This window comes from Diospyros lotus, chromosome 12, assembly GCF_014633365.1.
Source record: "Diospyros lotus cultivar Yz01 chromosome 12, ASM1463336v1, whole genome shotgun sequence".
Classification (NCBI taxonomy): domain Eukaryota; kingdom Viridiplantae; phylum Streptophyta; class Magnoliopsida; order Ericales; family Ebenaceae; genus Diospyros; species Diospyros lotus.
Genome location: NC_068349.1, coordinates 32930451 through 32954487, shown reverse-complemented (window position 1 = coordinate 32954487; position 24037 = coordinate 32930451). Strand labels below are relative to the sequence as shown.

At 38.8% G+C, this 24037-nt stretch overlaps 1 protein-coding gene across 1 annotated transcript in view; it reads left to right on the top strand.

The window, feature by feature from the left end:
• LOC127787247 (AUGMIN subunit 7) overlaps positions 1-21970 on the top strand; it is a 37753-nt gene extending 15783 nt beyond the window's left edge. The window contains exons 6-9 of the mRNA XM_052315202.1: positions 1474-1564; positions 2114-2221; positions 2645-2743; positions 21353-21970. Of these exons, the coding sequence (XP_052171162.1) occupies positions 1474-1564; positions 2114-2221; positions 2645-2743; positions 21353-21550 (496 nt within the window). The 3' untranslated portion in view covers positions 21551-21970. The remainder of the gene's footprint in view (positions 1-1473; positions 1565-2113; positions 2222-2644; positions 2744-21352) is intronic.
• The last annotated feature ends 2067 nt before the right edge of the window (positions 21971-24037 follow it).

The following is a 24037-nucleotide window of genomic DNA, read 5'->3' as shown; positions in this document are numbered from 1 at the left end:
AACAACCCACTTCCTCAAAAAAAGAACACACCATCTAACCACCTAATATGAAACCAAACAAGAGAAGGATAAGACTCAGCCCACTTTTGACCATAACAACCAGATAAGAATAACCAACAAATGAAGGAGAAAACAATAGGACACAAACTCATTGGATAAACCTAATAAAATTGAGAAAATACACTCCTTATCTCCCAACTTCTTTGCAAACACGCCCCTTTCGTCAACTTTTAAGGTCTAATGCCATCTATTATAAGTCAAATGACGTCGTTTTGTGACGAATGATATTAATTAAATTATTTAAATCAAAAAATAAATATAAAAAAAAAGAAAAAAAGAAAAGAAAAAATGGCTTCCTACTAGAACCCTTCTAGTCAGGGGAAAACTTCTTGTCAGTGGGTTAAGTCACCAGGCACTAATGATCGATTCTTGAGGAGATCGATGTAGAGAGAGAGAGAAGAAGAAGAAGAAGAAGAAGAAGAAGAAGGGTTTGAAGATTAAACCCATTTGGCTTCGAAGACTAAAGATTGAACTATAACAAACCATTTTGGTTTGAACCCACCTAGAATGAAGAGTTAGAAGATTGAACCTATTTGGTTCGTTATCCATTTGGGTTTGTTTTGGTTCAAATCCATCTAGGTTCGTTTTGGAATGAACCCATCTGGCTTTGAAGATTGAATTATAACGAACCATTTTGATTCAAACTCACCTAGAATGAAGGGTTTGAAGATTGAACCCATTTGGGTTCGTTATAGTTCGAATCCAATAGGGTTCATTCTAGAAGGAACCCATTTGGCTTCTAAGATTGAACCAGAATGAGTCATTTTGGTTTGAACCCGCATAGAATGAAAAGTTTGAAGATTGAACCCATTTGGGTTCATTCTAGAATGAAGCCATTTGGCTTCGAAGATTGAACCATAATGAACCATTCTAGTTCAAAACCACTTCGAAGATTGAAACAGAATGAACCATTCTAGTTTGAACCCACCTAGAATGAAGGGTTCGAGGATTAAACCCACCTAGAATAAATGTATTACACATATATATTCAATGTATAGAGGAAGAAGAATAGTTGTAAATGTAAATCTTTATTGAGGTTAATGTTGCCTGTTCATAATTTAACTTTCTGCTTCTGCTGTATGGTAGAAAAACTGCTTTTGCTATCGTTCAAAGCACTTCTAAATTTTGGCCAAACAGTACAAAATTTATCATCTGTATGGCTAAACAGGCACTGAGACTAGCTATGAGTGCTGGATTTTGTTGTACATTTGATTCATCATCTGTATCTAGTAGTTAAAGGAATATCCATTTCAAGCTGCCTTTTGAAAAGGAGTCTACTTGTGCTACGTTTCTGTTAATGCCATGCCATCGGACTAGTAATTGCTTTTACATGCAAAATATCACATAATTCTTAACATTGTTTCTGACCAGATTTAGTAACCATCTGTTCCCTTAATCGAAGTTTACTTGCAGACCAGATATTTCTGATTTGGAAAAACAACTGGCTGACCAATCAAATAGACTGTTGAATCTCCGAGAAATGGTAGATGATTTGGCATCAAAGGTTTATCCCAAGTCCTGGAACTTGCTTTTATTGTGATCTTTTGAATTTTTATTCATCTACTAATGGAGCTTGATTGCAGCTTGGTCCTTCATCTTGTTTTGTTTTGTTAGATAGACATTGTACAGAAATTGTTGTGTTGGTTTTACTTTATAAAGAGATTATCCTTATTTATTTGGATTTAAGCTTCTGTCTATGTTGTACAGTTCTAATTTTGCCATCCCCTAAACTTCCTCATGTTTGAACCTGCCATATTACAAAATTGCAACAATTTCCTTGCTTCTGGTCATTATCTTTGAAGTTTCATGAAGTGCCTCAACATTAATAAGTAGTCCTAGGTTAGCAAATGGAAATTTCATGAATTATTTTTCTTTTTCCTGTTTGCTTACCCCAGAGAAAGGAGGGATAGAGATAGAGGAGAGGGAAAAAATGAAAGAGGGAAATATGTCCTTGGTCATAATCATCTGGCTCATTTGTTTATGTTTCTTTGGTTTGCTCCCTCTCTGTCTGTGAGAAAAATAAATATCTCCTTGATTTTTCTGTTTTTTGTAGCATGCGTATAATCCTGATGAGAACTATGCAGAGGTGGAAGTAAAATTACGAGCACATCTGGAATCTTTCTTAGAAACTGCAAGATCCTTCAACGTGATTTATACCAAGGTGCAGACTTGCTCTTGCTTTCATTTGAATGCTTGAAAACTTTATTCTGAATATTGCCATGCTCTTAGAATGCCATCAACTAATGCGTTCTGTTGAATTCTACAGTTGTTAACATGATCCTCGGTCTTGTTGATGTAATAACAAACTCATGCTTTCTGGTTGGCATAGGAGTGGTTTCAGCTTAAACTTTAGTACAAGTCCTTGGGGAAAAATTTCAATTTTTCTGCATGTTTATGTTGTTTTTAACATGAGCCTTGAAGAACCTTAACTGGCAAAAGGTCTTGTAAATAGTGGATGTTGTGTGTGCATGCTCATGGTTAACAGGCAACCAGGCATGTTATGTTATGGAATCTGCATTTCCACTTTGCTGGCTTGTGGACATCAGCTACTATATTTTGGGTACTTGTTTTCTTCTTTATGTAGGAAATTCGTCCTTGGACACATATGATGGAGGTACCACAGCTTCACGGGTTTGGCCCGGCTGCTAATCGCTTGTTGGAGGCATACAAGATGCTCTTGAAGGTAACTCAGTTGAATACTCTGTATATTTACACTTCCAGCCTTTTACTTTCCACCTTGTAATTCTACTTCTCGTTGTACTTTCTTTTTGATGCATACTTCTCATCAAGCTTGAATGTTGAGATATGCATCTCTGATTTGGCCTTCCAGTCTTGAATGTGAGAGGGGCAAAATATAGTTGTTGCTAGACTTGTGTATTTCCTGTTTGAAATGAGCAACATTTTTACTTGATGAAGAAACTGCAACTACATGTGGGATGTACAACAGTTATATTGTGCAACATAAGTACATAACCCTGGCCAGGAGATGGAAAGAACTAACAGGATTCCAGCTAACAACTTGAAGCTCATCAACTTCATGTCCTATCTTGTCATTTTCCCTTGACACAGGATCAAAATCATACTCTTTTACATTCCTTCAAGATTCCAGCTAAGATAAAGATCGATCCTAGAAAGTGAAGAATAAGGAAAACCCTGAGTCAAGGTAACTCTTTGGGGTACAGTTTCTTTCATAAGTTAAGTGATCTGAAAAGGTTTTTAGAAAATGAAAATGACAATAATTAAGAACAATATTAAGGAAGGCCCTTTAGAACTTTGCTAGATGGCCTAATATTCTTGGTACTCATTCTGTTCCTCCAGCATGTACAAATCTGTCTGAGTATTTATTAATCAAATAATTCATCATCAAATTTACTTCTACATTAAAGAAAGCATCTAACTCAACCTGTCCACTATGGGCCTTCTATTTTCTGATTTAAGAAGTTGTTGAAGTATTTGCCTAAGGATTAGACATATGGTCACAGGAGAGGAAGTTCGAAGAGAAGGAATTAGATTAAAACTTCTAGAAGATTGGTAGTTTGGGATTGTAACAGTAACTCTCACGTGTACAAGGCGGCTACCGAGGTTAGTATCCTTATAATTCCTGCCCTCTATAGTCTATAAATAGAGGGTTCGGGGTCTCATTTTCTTCTAATCAGTTTTCATTCTATCTTGAGTGTGATCTTTTGAGAGAAAAATGTTGTGTTTCCTTATTCACAATGTGATATATCTATATATACCAATAAGGTACAACTAGCTAAAGCGCTAGGTACAACCCTATCTCTATTATATATATATATTACACATATATATATGTACAACACTGTATATAATATACTAATTCTAACACTCCCCCTCAAGCGGGCGCATATATATTATGTGCCTAGTTTGGTACAAATATAAGCAAGTCGTGGACCCCCTAACGGCTTGGTAAGAAGATCAGCTAGCTGGTCATTAGACCCAACAAATGATGTACTAATTTCTCTAGAAATCAATTTCTGTCTCACAAAGTGACAATTTATCTCTGTGGTTGGTCCGCTCATGAAAAATTGGATTAGAGGCAATATGAAGAGCCATCTAATTATTACAAATAAGTTGCATAGGTCTTGAATCTCTAAACTTTAACTTCGTAAAAAGTTGCTTGAGCCAAATCAACTCACATGTGGCTAAGTCATAGCCAGATATTCCGCTTCTGCACTAGATCTAGCCACCACATTCTACTTCTTACTCTTCCAAGACACCAAATTTCCTCCAATCAGAATACAATAACCTGAGGTAAAGCGTCTATCTGTGAGACAACCAGCCCAATCTACATCAGAATATCCAGCAACTTGTTTGTGCCCTTTGTTCTCAAACAACAAGCCTTTATCAAGAGCACTTTTAATGTATCTCAAGATACACATTAAAGCGTGCCAGGGACCATCACATGGAAAGCCCAAGAATTGACTTACCACACTAATAGCAAAAGAGATGTCTGGTCGTGTGATGGTGAGATAATTAAGCTTCCCAACCAGTCTCCTATATCGCCAAGGATCCTCCAATGGCTCCCCCTGTCCTGGTACAAGCTTAACATTAAGATCCATAGGAGTATCTATAAGCCGGGAATCAAGCATACCGGTCGCTTCCAAAATATCTAAAGCATACTTCCTTTGAGAGATGCATGCACCATGGGCATACTTCCTTAATGCCAAGGCATACTTCCTCAATGCCAAGAAAATACTTCAACTTGCCCATATCTTTGGTATGAAAATAAGAATGCAAGTGAGTCTTCACTTGCCCAATACCAACGTCATCATCTCTTGTGATAATAATGTCATCTACATACACCACTAATAATATGACTCCACCAAGAGAATGGTGATAGAAAACAAAATGATCAGCTTCACTTCTACTCATACCAAAAGATTGGATGACCGAACTGAAGCGACCAAACCAGCACCAAGGAGATTACTTCAGACTATATAAGGACTTTTTCAGGCGACATACCAGTCGGGTCTCCACCTGAGTAACAAAACCAGGAGGTTACTCTATATACACTTCTTCTTGAAGGTCGCCATGAAGAAAATAATTTTTAACATCTAGCTGATAAAGAGGCCATTGTTGCATAGCAGCTATAGCAAGAAAAACACGAACATAAGTAATCTTAGCCACAAGAGAGAATGCATCATTATAATCCAGGCCAAAAATTTGAGTATAGCTCTTAGCAACCAACTGAGCCTTTAGATGATCAATAGGACCATCCGGTCCAACTTAATTGTAAACACCTGTCGACAACCAACAGTAGACTTCCCCGGAGGGAGAGGAACTAGATCCCATGTCTCATTAGCTAACAAAGAAGACATCTCCTCATCCATAGCATGTCTCCACCCAGGGTGAGAAAGAGCTTCAGTATTTGTCTTAGGGATAGAAACAGACGAAAGAGTAGAGACAAAAGCAGAATAAACAGGTGATAAACAGTGATAGCTCACAAATGTATATATCAGATGAGGATTACGAGTGGAACATGTATCACGGTGAACAGGAACTTGGGCAGAGTCGGAGAGAGACGGAATAATGGCACCATCTGGAGGAAGACATGAGTCTGGAGAAATACCATCATCTGCAATAGGAGGAACAAGATCTAAAGGCATTGATGGAGGCTTAGAACGATGCTGATAAGTTTAGAGAGGAGCATAAACAGGTATTGGGACTAGAGAAGGAAAAGAAGGGACAAGTATGACCTCATAAAGGGAGGAAGAAGACCCATCAGACAAAGAAGAGAAAAAAGGTGTAGACTCGAAGAATGTGGCATTAGAAAAGAGAAAATATCTACCAAGTTCAGGGGAGTAGCACCTATATCCCTTCTAATGATAAGAGTAGCCTAGGAACACACACTTGATCGAGCGAGGAGATAATTTATCACAACCAAGGGAAAGAAGATGGACAAAACAAGTTGATTCGAAGACATGAAGGGGGAAAAAGTAAAGTATGTGGAATGGCCCTATTCAGAATAGTGTATGGCATCTGGTTGATTAGATAACTAGAAGTGAGAAGAGCGGCATACCCAAAGATAGGAGGAACATACATGTGAAGGAGAAGTGTTCGAGCAGTTTCAATAAGATGGCAATTTTTACGTTCTACCACCTCATTTTGTTGAGAAGTATAAGGACAACAAAACCGATGAACAATACCCCGAGATGAGAGAAAAGCCTGAAATGCATGAAAACAATATTCCTTGGCATTATCACTGTGAAGAATCTAAATGGAACAACCAAATTGAGTAGAAATTTCATTACAAAAGGAAGTGAATAAAGATTGCAATTTAGTACGATCTTTCATTAAATAAAGCCAAGTACAATGAGAATGATCATCAACGAATGTAACAAAATAGGAGAAACCTTGTTTAGACTTGACTCTGCTAGGACCCCAAATATCTGAATGGACAAGATCAAAGAGAGCATCAGCTCGTTTGTTAAGACGATTAGGATACGAAGAACGAACATATTTTCCTAGTTGACAAGACTCGCATTCTAGAACAGTCAGTGAAGACAATGAAGGAATTATCTGTCGAAGAGTAGATAAGTGAGGATGACCAAGCCGTGAATGAATTTGAAGAGGAGATGCCCCGTGTAGTAGCTCAAGCAGATGCCATAGAAGACGATAGGGCAAGATGGTAAAGTCCCTCAAACTTACATCCAATGCCAATTGTTCGTCCTGTACCTCGATCCTGCACAAAAACAGAATCAAAATCAAAGATAACATGACAGTTTAAAGAATGAGTGAGACGACGAATAGAAATGAGACTATATGGACAACTAGGGACATGTAAAACAGAATTAAAAGAATAGGCGGAAGTGGATCAACCCTATCGATACCAGTGGGAAGGGTTTTAGACCCATCAGCTACAGTTATAGGAGGAAGGGACGTAGAGGAATCAAAATGAGAGAATAAGGACTTATTATCGGAAATATGCTTTGAAGCGGCTGAATCAAGAATCCAAGGACTAAGTTGAGAACGAGTAACGTAAATATGAGGAGTACTATTAGATGACTGTGTAGAAGAAGTAGATCCATGGGCAATAGAAGATACAGGAGATGAGGCCTGCTGAGTTGCCCGAAGCTGACGATACTCAGCCAACTCCTCAGCAGAGATTGCATGTGTAGAGGCTGGTCACTCAGTGTGAGAGATATTACGTACCACGGACTGTGTCCATACTCTTAGGAATTGCAACATTGGCCTTAGGAGGGCGACCATGGAGTGCATAACATGTATCCTTATAATGAGCAGGGCGATGACAGTAATTACAATAAGGGCACCTACCACTACGTCCACGACCACCTCCAAGTCCAATCATAGAGGAAGATCTAGATCGCTCTCCAACTGAAGCCTCAAAAAATGTTTGTGTACTATGGAGGATCCCAACAAACACCTCTTCCATGGTAGGAATAGTGGGACTACTCAAGATCTGAGTGCAAACGCCCTCCATATTGGGCCCAAGGCCTACCAGGGTAAGTACCATAAACAACTTGTCCCTTTGCTTCATCTGTTCATTGAGATCGGCTATAACTAAGAGCATAGCATTAAAATTTGTCGCATCAGACTGGATACTACCCAAGTAAGAAGGCATATCTGAGTCCCCCCTTTTTAATACTGAATAAATTACTAATGATAGTGTATAAACGCATGATATCATTAGTATATAGCTGTTGAGCATGAGACCAAATATCGAAATAGTTCTCGTAGACACGAAATAAGGGGATTAAATCACCATCTATGGACTGCCATAACAACGTAACCAACTGTGCATCGATGCGATCCCATACAGTCTTATCTGCTTCAACAGTGTCAAAAAGCCTCTTAGTTAAATGGTCATTAACACCATGGCCACGAAACCACATTCGAACAGATGCTGACCAAGACATATAGTTCTTACCATTCAATTTGTCAGTAGTAATGGTTGTAATACCGGATAAACACGATACAGGGACATGAATAGACATAGGTGAAGAGAAAGTCACAACATCAAGAGAAGGGGTGCTCAAAACTTCAGGATTTGAAGAGGTTATACTCTATAGTGAAAACCAAGCCCAACCAAACTAGATTTGAGATTGCAAAGAAAAATCAGATCTGAAACAACTAAACAATACTGCAAATTAGATCTTAAACATATCTAAAATTGTGGAGACCAAATCTAAAATAAAAGAAAGTTGCTGCAAATTAGATCTGAAACTATAAAACCCAGATTTGAGGCCAATGGTCTGATAGATTGCCACAAAAGTGAAGAAGAAGGATGGCTAGAAGCAAATCTGGGCTCACCGTCACAGGAAGAAGCAGATCAGGGCTAGATTTGAGGTTCGACAACCAAATCTGACTAGATCTGAGGGATTGGCAGTCAAATCTGATAGATTGACAGCGGGATCTGAGAAATAATGGCGGGATCTAAAGACTGGCGGCCACATATAAGAAACCAACCATGAGATCTAATAAGTGGTTGTGAGACCTGAGACGGGAGTGGTTGGATCTAGACGGGAACGGCCAGATCTATGAAACCAACCACTTATTCTGATAAACGACAGTTGGATTTGGACTGGAACGGTTGGATCTGAGAGAGTTAGGCGTGGATCTTGGTGATGGAAGATGAAACGGCAACAAAATGTTCCAAATCTGAGAACCGGACAGCCACACGAACAAGATCTGAGAAACAACCAAGAGAGATAGCGGAGGCGGTGATGGTGTGGTGAAGAGGCCGTCGACCGATGATAATGGAGAGCCCAATGACGACCGAGATGGAGAGGACTGACTAATGATGGAGATTTGACTGTTGGCGGTGTTCGATGGCAGCAGCGGTGGTTGGGTCTAGAGAGTTTGTGGCTTTGATACCATGTGATATTTTGAGAGAAAAATGTCTTGTTTCCTTATTCACAATGTGGTATATCTATATATACCAATAAGGTACAACTAGCTAAAGCACTAGGTACAACCCTATCTCTATTATATATATATTACACACATATATATATGTACAACACTGTATATAATATACTAATTCTAACATTGAGAAAGAGTATGTGTTGTGTATGTGCGAGAGAGGAAAGTGTTCATTGCTTTGTAATCTCCGAGTAAGGCAGCTTGGTAATAGGGCTGTGAGTGTAATTAGTGCATGTAATCTTGGTTTTCTAGTTTCAAGATAGTGAAGCACAAGATCATCCCAGTCTGGATGTAGGTTTTCCATTAGGAGTTCTAAACCAGGATAAATCACTTTGTGTGTGTGCGCTTTGTCTTTATATTGTTTTCTTGTATCCTACTTTTTGTCCTATCTGTGTGTGAGGGATTGTATCTGTCTAGAGGGAGATTTGAGTGAGTGTGGACGGGAATTGTCACAACAATCTGATATCAGAGCATCCGTTCCTCCCACATCCAAGAATTCAAGAAAAAACTCAAGGAGACGCAATCTATTAGGCGATCATGGCTTCCATTTCATCCGCTTCTAGACACGATATAGAGAAATTCGACAGGCAAAATGATTTTTCCCTCTAGAAGATGAAGTTGTGTGCACTCCTCAGCAATCTTGGCCTTGAGGAGGGAGGTATTGGAAGGAGAGGACAAGATGCCTAAGACCTATACGACAGAACAAAAGAAGGAGATCGTCAAGAAGGCCTACAACACGTTGATTCTAAGCCTTGGTGACAAGGTACTAAGAGAGGTGTCCAATTTGGCTCGAGCTGGAAAGCCTCTACTCTACATGACCAAGTCCTTGTCCAGCCGTTTATGTCTCAAGGCTAGGTTCTTTACATTTAAAATGCATAATGGTCAAAAATTGCATAATCATATTGACGAGTTTAATAAACTCTGTCTTGATCTTGAGAATATAGATATAAATTATGAGGATGAAGACAAGGCATTAGTCTTGCCATAATCCTTTAGGAAATTCGCATACTCGGTGACAGTTCTGTTAACTTGTTTGTTGCAGCTATTTTGGTCTTCAACTTGTAGATCTGGGTTGCATCCTTCACCTTCGAGTAGATTTGTTGGATAGACTGCCAAACCTCCTTTGTTGTTGACAAAAACATGCAAGTATCACTGATTTCGGGAGCCATGGAACTCCACAGCCATGCAATGATCATGGAATCTTCTTTATCCCATGTCGCATAGGCTGGATCTCCTTTCTTTGGTCTGATTCCTATAATATGGTTAATATTCCCTTTTCCTTTCAAAATGGTTCAAATCATCTAGGACCATTTAAAATAATTTCTTCCATCCAACCAATAGGCAGTATTGATTGGTTGTAGTTCTCCCGAGTCCTGACAGCTGAAGCATTATGGGTGCCGGTGTCTCTCTTGTATCGTGAGAACTAGCTTCATTAGTGGTGGCTGACATCTCCGATTAATAGGAAGGGCCAAGGGAGGAATGGGAAATAATGTACTATCGTAGCAATGAAGGCTGCTCATGATGTCTATCAGTAGCAGTAGAAGAGTAGTCAGCGATAAAGGCTCAAAAAGAAGAGTCCTAGGGTTTCTTACGCTTTGATACCATGTGGAAAAAAGAGAAAAACAATGTTGAACAAGATAGAAAAGAGAGAAAACACTTTTTAAGAGTAGAATTCTATATTAGGTATAGCATCCTTCCCTTGAAATTTATAGTAACTTGTACTATAATTAAGGCATAAATAATAGCTAATTACATCTAATCACATGCTAATTGACAAATCTTCTTTCCTTGATTTATGGCTAATCTTTCTTCCTTGATTTATAGCAAAGAAACTTTTCCTGATTTATGGTCTTGATTCACGACAAATAACACCCCGAATAGAGTTAAGTTGGCCACAAGTGCAAATGTTTCCTCATAGTCAAGGCCTTGAGTTTGAGTAAAACCTTGAGTTACAAATCTTGCCTTGTATCTCTCAATCTTTCCATCTGATTTGTACTTCATTGTGAACACCCACTTGTTGCCTACTATATTCTTTCCATCTGACAGTCTCACTATCTCCCAAGTATTGTTCTTTTCCAAAGCTTGCATCTCTTCCATGACTGTTGTTCTCCACTTCTCCTGTAATGCATGATAGATATCCTAAGGAATAACCACATCATCAACATTGACTGTGAATGCTCTGAACTGAGGAAATAGTTTTAAGTATCCCAGAAAATTGGAAATGGGGTGCTTAGTACAGGATCTAACCCCTTTAGAGCAATAGGAATATCCAAATCATACTCTTTCTTCCTTCCTTTGTCATCTTCCTTGTTAGGAACCTCAACATCTCTTGCTGTTGTTCTTTCTAGACTTATCCTTGGTTCAAATAATATGACTGGCTGAGGGTCACGAGGTCTTCTTGAGTAAACCATCAATGGTGGTTTACTTTGAACCTGATCATCCTCCTGATTTTGGTGTTCCTTATTCTCTCCCCCTTGATGGTTTTGGGTAAGAGAAATAGGAGCTTAACAAAATTCAGGTATAAGTTGGGGTGAGTCACCATCATAAATAGGTGTAGGTAAGGAAGTGGAACAATCTGAAGTAGGCATCATTGGATCCCAATGGTTTGTTGTTTCACTAATGTTTTCTTGCTGAGAGTGATCTTTGTAATGAAGTGCTAGGGCACAAGAAAATGAAATTACGAAAAGGAAGAAAGGGACTCTCGATAGATTCACAAATTAGGAACTACAACAAATGACAATCCAAAATAATAGCAAGAGGTGCAGCTATATATAATAGCGAAAACACCGACAGAAATAAAATAGCGCCTATGTGCTATGCACCTGACTAACTGATTAGCAAACAATGCTAATAAACAAAACAAACATAACATAAATACTTATGCTTCCACACCTCCCCTCAAAGCAAACTCCTCTTTGGAACATGCAATTTATGTTTCCACACTTCCCCTCAAATCAGACTTCTCTGGAGAAGAACATTTTGTAATCTTCAACCGATTTAAACAGGATGATGTAGGAGAAATATGTTGCTGCACAGGAGACACCTTTAGACCAAGCTTAGAGCATAAAAACCAAAACCGATCTCTAGCCAGACTTTAAGTGAACACATCAGCAATCTGAAATTCTGTAGAAATATAACGAACTTCCACTTCACCACTCTCAACTCTTTCACGCACAAAATGCACATCAATTTCAATGTGGTTGGTTCTAAAATGGAACACAGGATTTTCAGTCATACTTTTTGCTGCTAAGTTATCACTCCAAACCACAGATGTAGCATGCACTGGATATCCCAATTCGGTAAATAAAGATCTCAGCCACAATAGTTCAGTAACTTCTAAAGCTATAGCTCTATTCTCAACTTCTCCTACTGATCTAGCCACCACAAATTGCTTCTTAGAACCCCATATAATCAAGTTGTTGCCAAGAAACACACTGAAACCATTGTTGATTGCCAAGTTTCTTTGTAGCCAGCATGGTCTACATCAGTGTAAACCTTTAAAGACAAATCACCGATAGATGAGGAAAACCACAAACCCAATCCAATTGTTCCTTTGATATATCTAAGTAGCCTTTTACATGCAGTCCAGTGTTGAACTTTAGGAACAGATAAGTATTGGCTAAGCTTATTAACAACAAAAGCAATATCAGGACGTGTATAGGTAAGATATTGAAGAGATCCAATGAGAGTTCTATACAAAGAAGGATTAGGAAATATATCACCCTCATCAATCAAAGGAACGCCTGAAACCATGGGTGTATCACAGGGTTTACAATCTTGCATGTTGGCCTTTTTCAGCAACTCTAACCCATATTTAGATTGAGTCAAGTACAACCCACTTGCATCTCGAAAAGCCTCAAATCCAAGAAAATAATTGACTGAACCGAGAGTCTTTAATGCAAAATGTGTATCTAAATCAGCAATACACGATTTGAGAGCTAGGCTGTCCGAACCAGTAAGCAATATATCATCCACATAGACCAGAATGAACAAAACATAAGAAGAGGTCCTTTTAATGAATAACGACGCATCAAATGTGGCCCTAGTGAAACCCCAGCTCTGTAAAGCCATCCTCAACTTATTATACCAAGCTCTAGGTGCTTGTTTAAAACCATACAATGACTTTTTCAGCTGACAAACATGTGAGGGAAACTGAGAGCTAACAAAACCTTCTCGTTAAGTCATAAACACAGCTTCTATCAAGTCTCCATTGAGGAAAGCATTGTTTACATCTACTTGCTGCACATCCCAGCCAAAGGCTACAGCTAAAGAAAACAATACCCGAATGGTAGGAGCTTTTACAACCGAACTAAATGTCTCACCATAATCCAAGCCAGGATTTTGAAGAAAACCCTTTGCAACTAATCTGGCCTTGTATTTAAGAATAGAACCATCAGCCTTATACTTGATCCTAAACACCCATTTGCACCCAATTAAATTCATATCCTTTGAAAATGGTACAAGAACCCATGTACAATTGCAATGCAAAGCAGAAACTTCCTCCTTCATAGCTTGAACCCATCGTGGGTCTAAGAGAGCTTCATGAACTGAATCAGGTTCAAGAGTGCTTACCAAAGCATGAGGAACAGTAGGAAGAGTTCTGGATTTAGATCTAGTGACCATAGGATGGATAGAAGGATTTTGAGCTGGTAATGCAGTAGACGATGAGGAGCTTGATACGATGTGTGGAACAGAAGAAAACAAAGATAGAGTAGGATTAGGATTAGGATCCGGAGATAGAGCTACACAAGGAGATAAAGAAGCAGAAACTGCATAAGAAGAAATAAGAAACGAAGAAAACACAGCAGTAGATCCTCCAAATTGAGTCTCACTTGAAATAGGCTTAGAAACAGAAGAAGATGAAGGAAACAAAGAAGTATAGGGAAACTCAAGGGGATTGAATTGAACATGCCTAGACACAGACCCTTCCTGAAGGATGCAAGCATTTGTAACCAGCTTGAGTGTGACTATATCCAATGAAAACACACTTAGATTTATGAAAATCAAATTTATGCTTGTTGTAGGGTTTAAGATAAGGAAAACAAGCACAACCAAAAGGTTGCACCAAAGAATAGTTGGGAGATTTATGATATAGCAGTTTAAATGGATTTTTAAACTTGAGAGGGGAAGCAGGTAGAAGATTTATAATGTAAACTGCAGTTTGAAGGGCTTCAACCCAAAACTTTAATGGCATATGAGCATGAGCTAACAAAGTGAGTCTCATTTTAGCAATATGCCTATGTTTTCTCTCAGCTACACCATTATGTTGATGTGTATATGGACAAGTAAATCTGGGTTGAATACCTTGGCTTTGAAGATAAGGTAAGAAAGCCTTAAACTCACCCCTATTATTAGTTTGTAAAGCTCTGAGTTTGGAATTATACTGTAGTTCAGCAAACTTGTGAAAGATGACAAACACAGACAAGGCATCAGATTTCAATTTTAGAGGATATATCCATGAATACCTAGAATAGGCATCCACAAAGACAATATAATATCGAAAACCTTCAGTAGATAAAGCTGGAGAGGGTCCCCACAAATCAGAATATACCAATTCTAATGGTTTTGTGGCCTTAATTTCACAATCAGCAAAAGGAAGCTGATGAAGTTTACCGAGTTTACAAGAATCACAAAAGGATAAGTCAGACTTAGAAAAGAGAACATGAATTTTATTCAATACTGTTCTCAATACATTTGATGATGAATGCCCTAATTTGGCATGCCATTGTAAGCTATCAATATTACATTGAGTATCGGAAGACTGCTGCTCATGAACAAATGAGCTGGGTTGATTACAATTTGAAAAAGCTGAAACATTTGACACCAAAGATACATTTGGAGAATGAGAATGAATGGAATTGCTGGAATCACCATGAGCAAGAGCTAGTGACAGCCGATATAATCCATCCTTAAGACCTCCTTGAAGTAGCACTCTCCCGGAATCCTTGTCCTTAATGAAACAAGAAGTAGCATGAAATTCAGCAATAACATTGTGATCACGAGTGAGTTGTGAAACACTAAGCAAGTTCTTTTGCATACTAAGAACATGCAAAACATTGGGTAAAGAAATGATAGAAACAGGTTGTTGATGAGTGTATAAATTGCTGCAACCAATATTCGAGATAGGTAAAGTCTTACCATTGCCTACAGCCACTTTGTCATCACCAGTATAAGGAGCATGAATAGAAAGATTGTTTAGATTAGATGTGATATGATTTGTTGCACCAGAATCAACAAACCAAGCAGGATCTGCAATGGATGCCGAATAATGAGACAGATTATCCGGTTGTGGAGAAGAAAAGTGACTATAGTAAGGACCACTTGAAACTGATCCTAAATCACTCATGCAAGCTCCATTAGAACCACTAAAGGCAGCCATAAATGCCTTAGAATCTGGCTAACCACCAGTATTATACTGAACACCATTATTAAACTGACCAAAGCCTTGATTTGGCATTCGTTGAAAGTTCCTGTCAAATCTATGGTAGCATTTGTCAACAAAATGTCCCGGTTTCCACAAACCTGACAATAAATTCTTCTATTTGAGAATCTACCTCGTCATCTTCCTCCTCTATTAATAAAACCTCCTCCTCTAGGCATGAAACCTCCTCTATTAGCAACAAATTCACCAGTTCTAGCAGTTTGTGCAACATTAACCATTTTTGTAGAGGTTAACTCCGAATCAAAATTAGAAGCAACCAAAGGTGCATTCTTAGATGACAGTCTTTGCTCATGCATTAATAACAAATACTGCACTTTCTCTACATTGATCTCATCCATTTGATAGGTTATTAAGCTGACAACTGTTTCATAGTCGTGATCAAGTCCATTTAGAATAGAAAGCAGCAATTCCTTATCATCTAAAGGTTCGCCAATTGCAACTAATGAATGTCCTATAGTTTTAATCTTGAGAGCATAATCATTCACAGACATTGCACCTTTCTTAAGAGATCGTAGTTGCTGCTTTAACTGGAAGGACTTAGCAATAGTTTGTCGAGAATAAAGATTCTTTAAGGAGTTCCATAGCTCAGCAGATGATTTAGAATGAATCACTTGTGCGAGAACTTCCTTTTCGATTGTGGAGAACAGCCATCCGAGCAGCAATTGATCCGATCTCATCCATGTCAGATACTCTGGATTAACTTCATTATCAGCTGCTCCATTAACGATGTTAAATCTGAATTCACCAGATACTTTTGTGGTGGAGAAACCTTATTAACAAAAGGCACTAAATCAAACGCACGAAGAGTCGCAAGAATCTACGCTTTCCAAAATATGTAATTGCTCGAGTCGAGCTTGATTGGAATGAAACTGAATGCTTTAGCCACCGCAGAAAAATTAGATTGCGAGACTAGTGATGAGGAAGAGTTACGAGGAGATGTAGAGGTAGAATTCGAAATACAGGCCATTGGCTCTGATACCATGTAATGAAGTGCTAGGGCACAGGAAAATGAAATTACGAAAAGGAAGAAAGGGACTCTCGGTAGATTCACAAATTAGGAACTACAACAACTGACAATCCAAAATAATAGCAAGAGGTGCAGTTATATATAATAGCAAAAACACCGACAGAAATAAAACAGTGCCTATGCGCTATGCACCTGACTAACTGATTAGCAAACAATGCTAATAAACAAAACAAACATAACAGAAATACTTATGCTTCCACAATCTTGAAAGAATGGTTGCTTCTCGATGAATGAGACATCACAGGAAACAATGAACTTTCAGGTACTAGGATTGTAGCATTTATACCCTTGCTGAGTCGGAGAGTAGCCCACAAAAATGCACTTGAGAGATTTAGGATCTAGTTTGGACTGAGTGGGTTGATTTTTGTGAACAAAAATAGTGCATCCAAACACTTGAAGAGTAAGGGAGTTTAGGACTCAGAGTATGATGAGGGAAGGCTTCAAGAAGCACATCTAAAGGAGTCCTAAACTTTAGAATTTTTTAGGGAAGTCTATTGATAAGATAAGTAGATGTCAATATAGCTTCTCCCCAATAAGAATTTGGGACTGAATGAGTGAACATTAGGGCTCTTGTTGTCTCAAGCAAATGGCGATTCTTTCTTTCAACTATCTCATTTTGTTGGGGGTTGTAAGGGCATAAGATTTGGTAAATGATACCATGCTCAATTAAATACTTGTTGAACTCATTAGAAAAATATTCCCGGCCATTATCAATTCTCAACACATAAATTGATGTTTGAAAGACATTTTACACCATTTGGTGAAACCTTTTGAATACAAGACAGGTTTCAGATTTGTCTTTTAGGAATACCCAACATATCTTTGTATGGTCATCTATAAAAGTGTTGAACCATCAAGTATTAGTGAGATTCGAAGTTCTAGATAGCCCCCAAATATCACTATGGACTAAATGAAAAGGTTTTGAGGGAGTATAGACATGGTTAGGATGAGGCTCTTGGTCTGTTTTGCAAAAATGCAATGCTCACAAAGGAAATCTTGAATTTTATTACTAGAAAAAGGAGGATATAACATTCTAAGATAATCAAAACTTGGATGTCCTAAATGTTGATGCCATAGCATTATATCTGACTCTAAAATAGTAGATAAAGAAGATTGAATAAGTGACCTAAATGCAGTAGAATGATCAAGTCTTGGTGTTTGATAGAGTCCCCCTTTCTTCTCAACATGGCCAATCATCTTCCCCTAGGATAGGCCCTGAAAAACACGATAGGATTGGAAGAATGTCACCATACAGTCCTTTTAATTAGTTAGTTTACTAACTGAAAGCAGGTTACACTTTAAATCTAGTACATATATGTTATGTCCTAGTGGCAGTTTTGTAATTTTTGAGTGAATTCTTGTAATAACCGTAGCCCACATGGGCCACTTGTAGCGGGAACTAGAACTTTCACGATTACGCTATGAAACCGCGGGAAGGGCCTATATAAGGCTAGATGTAGGAGGATGGGACTTCTATGTTGAATGAGAAGATCTTTTCCTCTTGAATTCTCTCTTTTCCCTCTCATTTTCCTTCCCAATTCTCTCTCTCTCTCGATCTTTCTAATTCTTTGCACTTCAAGTCTCGTGCCCGAGACTGGACAATATAGTACTAATTTAAGAGTTAAACCTGCTACCCAAGCTGTTCCTTTTCCTTTTGCAAAGGATATTGTGCTGTCAGCCATAAAAACATTTATGTGTTGATCACAAGGTTCATAATCGGGCAGTATATTAAGAGAGCCTGTCATATGATTTGATGCTCTAGTGTTTATGATCCAACAACTTGTAGGAAACTTTTGAGAGATAAGAGAGTATGTAGCATTACTTTTCTTTGCCAGAGACACCATCAGATTAGGGTTGTCTAAATTTTCAGATTTAGTCAGCGTTCTAAAACGCGGCCGCCTAGGCATTAGGCAGACCCTTGCCACCCTGAATACATGCAAGTCGGCATCCTAGGCGTCGGGCCCGATTAATTGGGTCTAGGCGGCCCAAGCGGTGTCTAGGCGGCCAAAACACAAAACAACGCCTTGGCACCGTTTATATATATATATATAAATATATTGTTTATTGTTTATATATATATAAACATATATATATATAAGTTTCATTTGTCTTTAATTTTGATTTATCTAAAAATAACATGAAATTATATAAAAAATTTAAAAAAACAAAAAAAAACAACAATCCGCCTAGGCATCCTAGGTGCTAGGCCCCAGTCTGACGCCTGACTATCGCCTAGAGCATTTTAGAACACTGGATTTAGTCACCTTCGTTTGGCTTAACAGTTGTTGTAAAGCCTCCAATTGATTTGCTATTAAGGTGAAGTTTGTGGAATTTCCTTTCTCAGCTTCTACCATGTAAGTTGATTGTCCTCCCTTCTTTTGATTCCTTGGCTTCCAATTTGCTAGTCTTGCTTGAATTTTCCAGCAAGTTTCTTTAGTGTGGCCAGGCCTATTGCAGTGGTCACACCACTGTTTCTCCTTTAGCTGAAATAGGTGTTTTCTCTCATAAAATATTAGAGCTGAGGATGAAGAATAGGCCTCTTTGCTGGAATGCCCTAAATCAGAAAGCATTACCTTCTTCCTTCTTTCTTCTCTTCTAACTTCTGCAAATACCTCTCTTATGGATGGAAAAGGTTTTGTACCAAGTAGCCTATCTCTTACCTCATCTAGGTCTGAATTTAGACCATGTAGGAAGTCAAAAACTCTCTCCTTTTTCACTATCTTATCATATTTTCTTCCATTAGCAGAGCATTTCCATGTGATCTTATAAAAAAAATCCATCTCTTGCCATAATTCTGTCAAGGTATTGAAATGTTCAGTAACTGAATTTGTACCTTATCTTGTGGTTCGAATGAGTGATCTGATTTGGAAACATTGGGCGGTATTCTGTAGGTCTAAATAGATTTCTTGGACTGCCTTTCAAATCTCTCAAGCTATCTTGTAAAATAGGTAGGTTCTTCCAATCTTCCATTGAATTAACCAACCAAGCCATAACAATGGCATTCTCAGCCTCCCATATGCCATAGGTTGTTGACTCTGAACTTGGCTTAGAAACAACAGCAGTTAAGTAGCCTTCCTTCCCTTTTCCTCTAACAACTAGCAAGACTAATTGGGACCATTCTCTGAAATTGGTACCATTCAACTTGTGTTGTGTAATTTGGAGAGAATGACTTTCAATGGCTGTTGGAACAGTTAGAATGTGAGAATCCTTCACTAGAGGAGAATTGGTGGTAGAAGTCTCATTGGCCAAGTGTTTTTCTTCCATCCTGTAGACTCCTTCAAGTAGTTGGAGACGAGAAAAGAAATCAGGTGCCACAAGGACGTGGCTCTGATACCATGAAAGAATTAGTTATGGGAAGTTAATTCTTTCACCCATTGGTTGTTCCATTAACTTAGGAAAACTTATATACAAAAAAACTCCTAAAAAATCTCCTACTTTACAGCAATAGATAACAATAACTATCAACTGATTCCAAGATTACTTTCATCCTTTTTCCTTCTCCATCTAGAAGTTTAACTCCTTCTCCATCTAAGAGTTTAACTTACTGTTATCCTTTCATACATATGCATCTTCTTCCTTATCCTTTTTATCTTCCAACAAAAACAAAAGCTAGAAATTGAAAATAGAAATCAGAAGCTCTGTAAAATGCCCCTAAGCTTTTTATCTGCAGTTGTTTAATATTTGCAACCAAGATAGAGAAAGCTGTTGGACTCCACTGTGCTCATTACAGTCAACTTGTGATGCAACTCATCAAATAATTTCTTGGTCTGAAATTGCTTAGGCCAACTGATGTGCTCTGAATGCTAAAAACTTGAGTGAACTTCATCATGTAGCATCAAGCAGATTTGACTTTGAGGATAAATTGATTCGTGTTGCACAAAAAAGGCGACACCGAGCACAAAAATATCAATTTGTGTTCGTGAATCAACGACAACTTAGCCTAGTTTGTGTTTGTGAATCAATGGTAGCACCAAGCAAAAGGAGTTGTGAATCAACAACATTGAGTACTACCAGGGGGTTTGCATCCTCATCCCTGTCTTCACCTTCCTCCTCCACAAGGCTGGGGTTGCCAGCTCTGACCTTCTCTTTGTTGTCCACCTCCTGCCCCACCTTCTCTCTTGCAGCATCGAGACCTAGCTCTATTGTGCAATAATCCTTTTTCCACGTCCCTCTCATTGGCCTAGTCAATGAGTGGGTCCATGTCAGACTGCATGTAACTCACACACAGTATGTTGCTAGATGAGGTGTGTGATTGTTCTAAAATTGAAACTCAAGGGCATAATAGGTCCACTTTAAAGTTGAGGGGGCCAAATGACTAAAAGACCAAAGTTGGGGGGCATTTTTATGCCTTTTGCCAATCAATTTTGGCTTTTCTATTACATGGCATAATGCCAGTGCATATTATTTCAAATGGTTTCAATGTACGTCTTCCAAAACTTGCACAGATATGCAATTATTAATATAATACAACCTTTTAACTCTCATATGGATTCTTCCAAAATTGTGTAGAACCTTTGTCAGGTAGCTGATACTTGAAATAGGATATGGGACTTTGTCCTATATGGTGTTGGACATGGACTTGATTAATTTTGCAAGTACAAGACTAACCTTCGAATTATGCATGTCTCATATTCAATATATTAAAAATTCATTACTATCTTATAAACACCATTCCACATTAGATACCATAAAAAATTATTTAAAAAATATGAACTTTGTTGGACATGAAAATTGGATGAGGCTGGGACTTGGATAGATTCTTGCACCTGACACCTGTATCTCAGCTCACCTAAAATAGCCTAATGATTCAAATATATTAGGAGAATAAGCATGAGAAAAAGCAAGTGTTTGTACCATTGAGAGGATATGCATGAGAATAAATTGGCCAATAATGTGGTTCTCTTTTGCATTTGTTACAGTTTCTGGGAAATTTGAGGAATCTCCGAGACTCACATGCAGCAGTGGCTGTTGGATCATCTGAAGCAGTTGCTGGCGAGCCTTCTTCTATCACGAGAATAATCTCGGAGTGTGAATCTGCATTAACATTCTTGAACCGTGATCTTGGAATTTTATCTGCTTCTATTGCTCGAGAGCAAGGTGAAGAGGTGAAACTCTGATGGACATTATCATAAAAGCAGAAGGGAACTATTCAAGGACACTCATCTCATATGCAATTTTTCCAATGAATGATTGGATGACTCAACATTTAATGCCGAAAGTAGCAAGCAAGCAACCGCTTGAAATACCTTTCTTTCCCCCCTGCAAATAAAGAATATCAGAGTGCTATTTGTTGTCTTTGTCGTGGATTGAGCAGCAATGGTTGGCCAAGTGATGGTTCAATTCTTGTTTGTGCAGTGAATTTTTTTAAAATTAAGCAACCGGTTTGTTTGCCAAATAGATTGTTCTTCTGTGTAATGGTGTTGAGGGTGACTTGGTGTGAGAATGGATTGTCTGGTGCAGGTTTATGTCGATATCCAGATGCTCTGTTTTTTTGTCAATTAATCAATTAGAAACACTTGAGCTCCATCTTGATTATATACATGTAGGTGGCTTGTGAAGTTGAATCAACCATACATCTTTTTGTGCAAAATATTAGGTATGGTCCGTATGGATAGCATCACTGTAGAATATATATATATTGAGGAAATGGTAAATGCATATATTTGAGTTGAGACACATGTTAAGCCTTTATTTCCCTCCCTCACACATGCCAAACCTCCCCCTCTCTCTCTCTCTCTCTCATTTGTCTAAATTGTATTATTTATTAAAGGGATATATTGATAATGAAAATTAGACATGAAGATCTTTATACTAATATTGTGAGTCATATTTTTACAATTTAAGACTTTTCTTTCTCGATGAATGAAATATCATCTCCAATATTAATTCTGTATACGTGTTGGCATATCATTAATATGGTCAACAAGAAAATCTATGCCTTTAAACATGAGGAGGATCTCAAATTCTCATTGAAAACGATACATACTTTAAGAATAACAATTTCCACCATCTCATTGTCGTACATCATTTCAATTATTGGGTCAAGGCCAAGGGAAAAGTGTACTCCACTCTGCGTGAATTACTCCCACCATCATCTGATTTTGATCAAACTAACTCACTGCTGCCTCTGCCAGAATTTGTCAAAACCATCTATCAAATTTGAGAGAAGACCAGATATGAGAGCTTGTTGATGGCAAAACTTGTAGCCAGAACTGTGGAAGATGATGGTGACACTCAAAAATCGCATTCCCATGCAGTTGCAGTGGGACCATCAAGGCCATAAGCTTCTTTGGGGCTGATTCCCTATTCAGGGATGGAGGCATATCTGCAAGAGAAGCTGAGGTTTCATGCATTGATGGAGAGTCCATCCTAATTAAATATATAATATCTGGAGAGATCTTTTAAAACAATTTTAAATAGAGATGGCTGCTTGTATTACATGAATTGAAACAACTATGAACCACATGGTTTGCGCAGCTTCCATTTTTAGAAAGGATCGAGAATGTACCGTGCTACTTGTACATATGGGATGACAGACTTGATGATCGAATCGGAGTTTATCTAATAATGAAGTCCGATTGAAATCATCAAGCCATCATGATGGGAGAAACCCAATCGGGTTTCATCCAAAGACGACAACAAGGAGGCAACAAAATGGTGCAACGGCAGTCGGCACAAGGCACTATGGTGAGGTGACGACAGGATGTAGCGACGTAGACATGGCCAAAATTGAACCGGACCGGCGGTTCGAACCGGAACCGGACCGGCCGGAACCGGACCCGGAACCGGTCGAACCGGAACTGGAACCGGAACCGGACTGAACCGACGAAATTCGGTCCGATTCCGGTTCAAGGTTCCAGGGAACCGGAACCGCCAGTTCTGCGGAACCGGAACAACCCCCCCTCCCCCCGTGCAGCACCCCTCCCCCCCACCACCACCCCCCCCTCCCCCCCCCGTGCAGCACCCCCCCCCCCAACGGTCCAATTCTAATTTTATTAATTTTTTTTTTTAATTTTATAATTCCTATCTATATATACCCCTCCCTCCCCCACTCATTTTTCACACTCTCTCTCTCTCTCTCTCTCTCTCTCTCTCAAGTCTCAAGCTATTATTCTCTCAATTTTGTCTCTCATTTAATATTTCAATTTCAATTTCTTCAATCTTCTCATTTTGTTATTTATCAATTTATTCAATTATATTGTTAATTATTTATTACTTGTTACCATATCCAAAATTGAATACAACAATATTTAAAAAAAATTAAAAAAATTCGGTTTGAACCGGAACCGGAACCGTTGACCGAACCGGCTCAAACCGTTGACCGAACCGGTCCAAACCGTTGACCGAACCGGCACGAACCGGAACCGGAACCGAACCGTCCCAAACCGCCCTTGGGCGGTTCAGTTCAGGTTCAAAGATTTCTTGAACCGGAACCCGCGGTTCATGAACCGTGGCCATGTCTATAGCGACGATCACGCGAAGGGCTACAATGGGGCGATGGCAGGATGCAGCGACGGTCGCTCGAGGCGCTGTAGTGAGGCAACAAGAGGATGCATCACGGGTCGACAATGGCGATGAGGTGACGTAGGGCAACAATGAGGCAA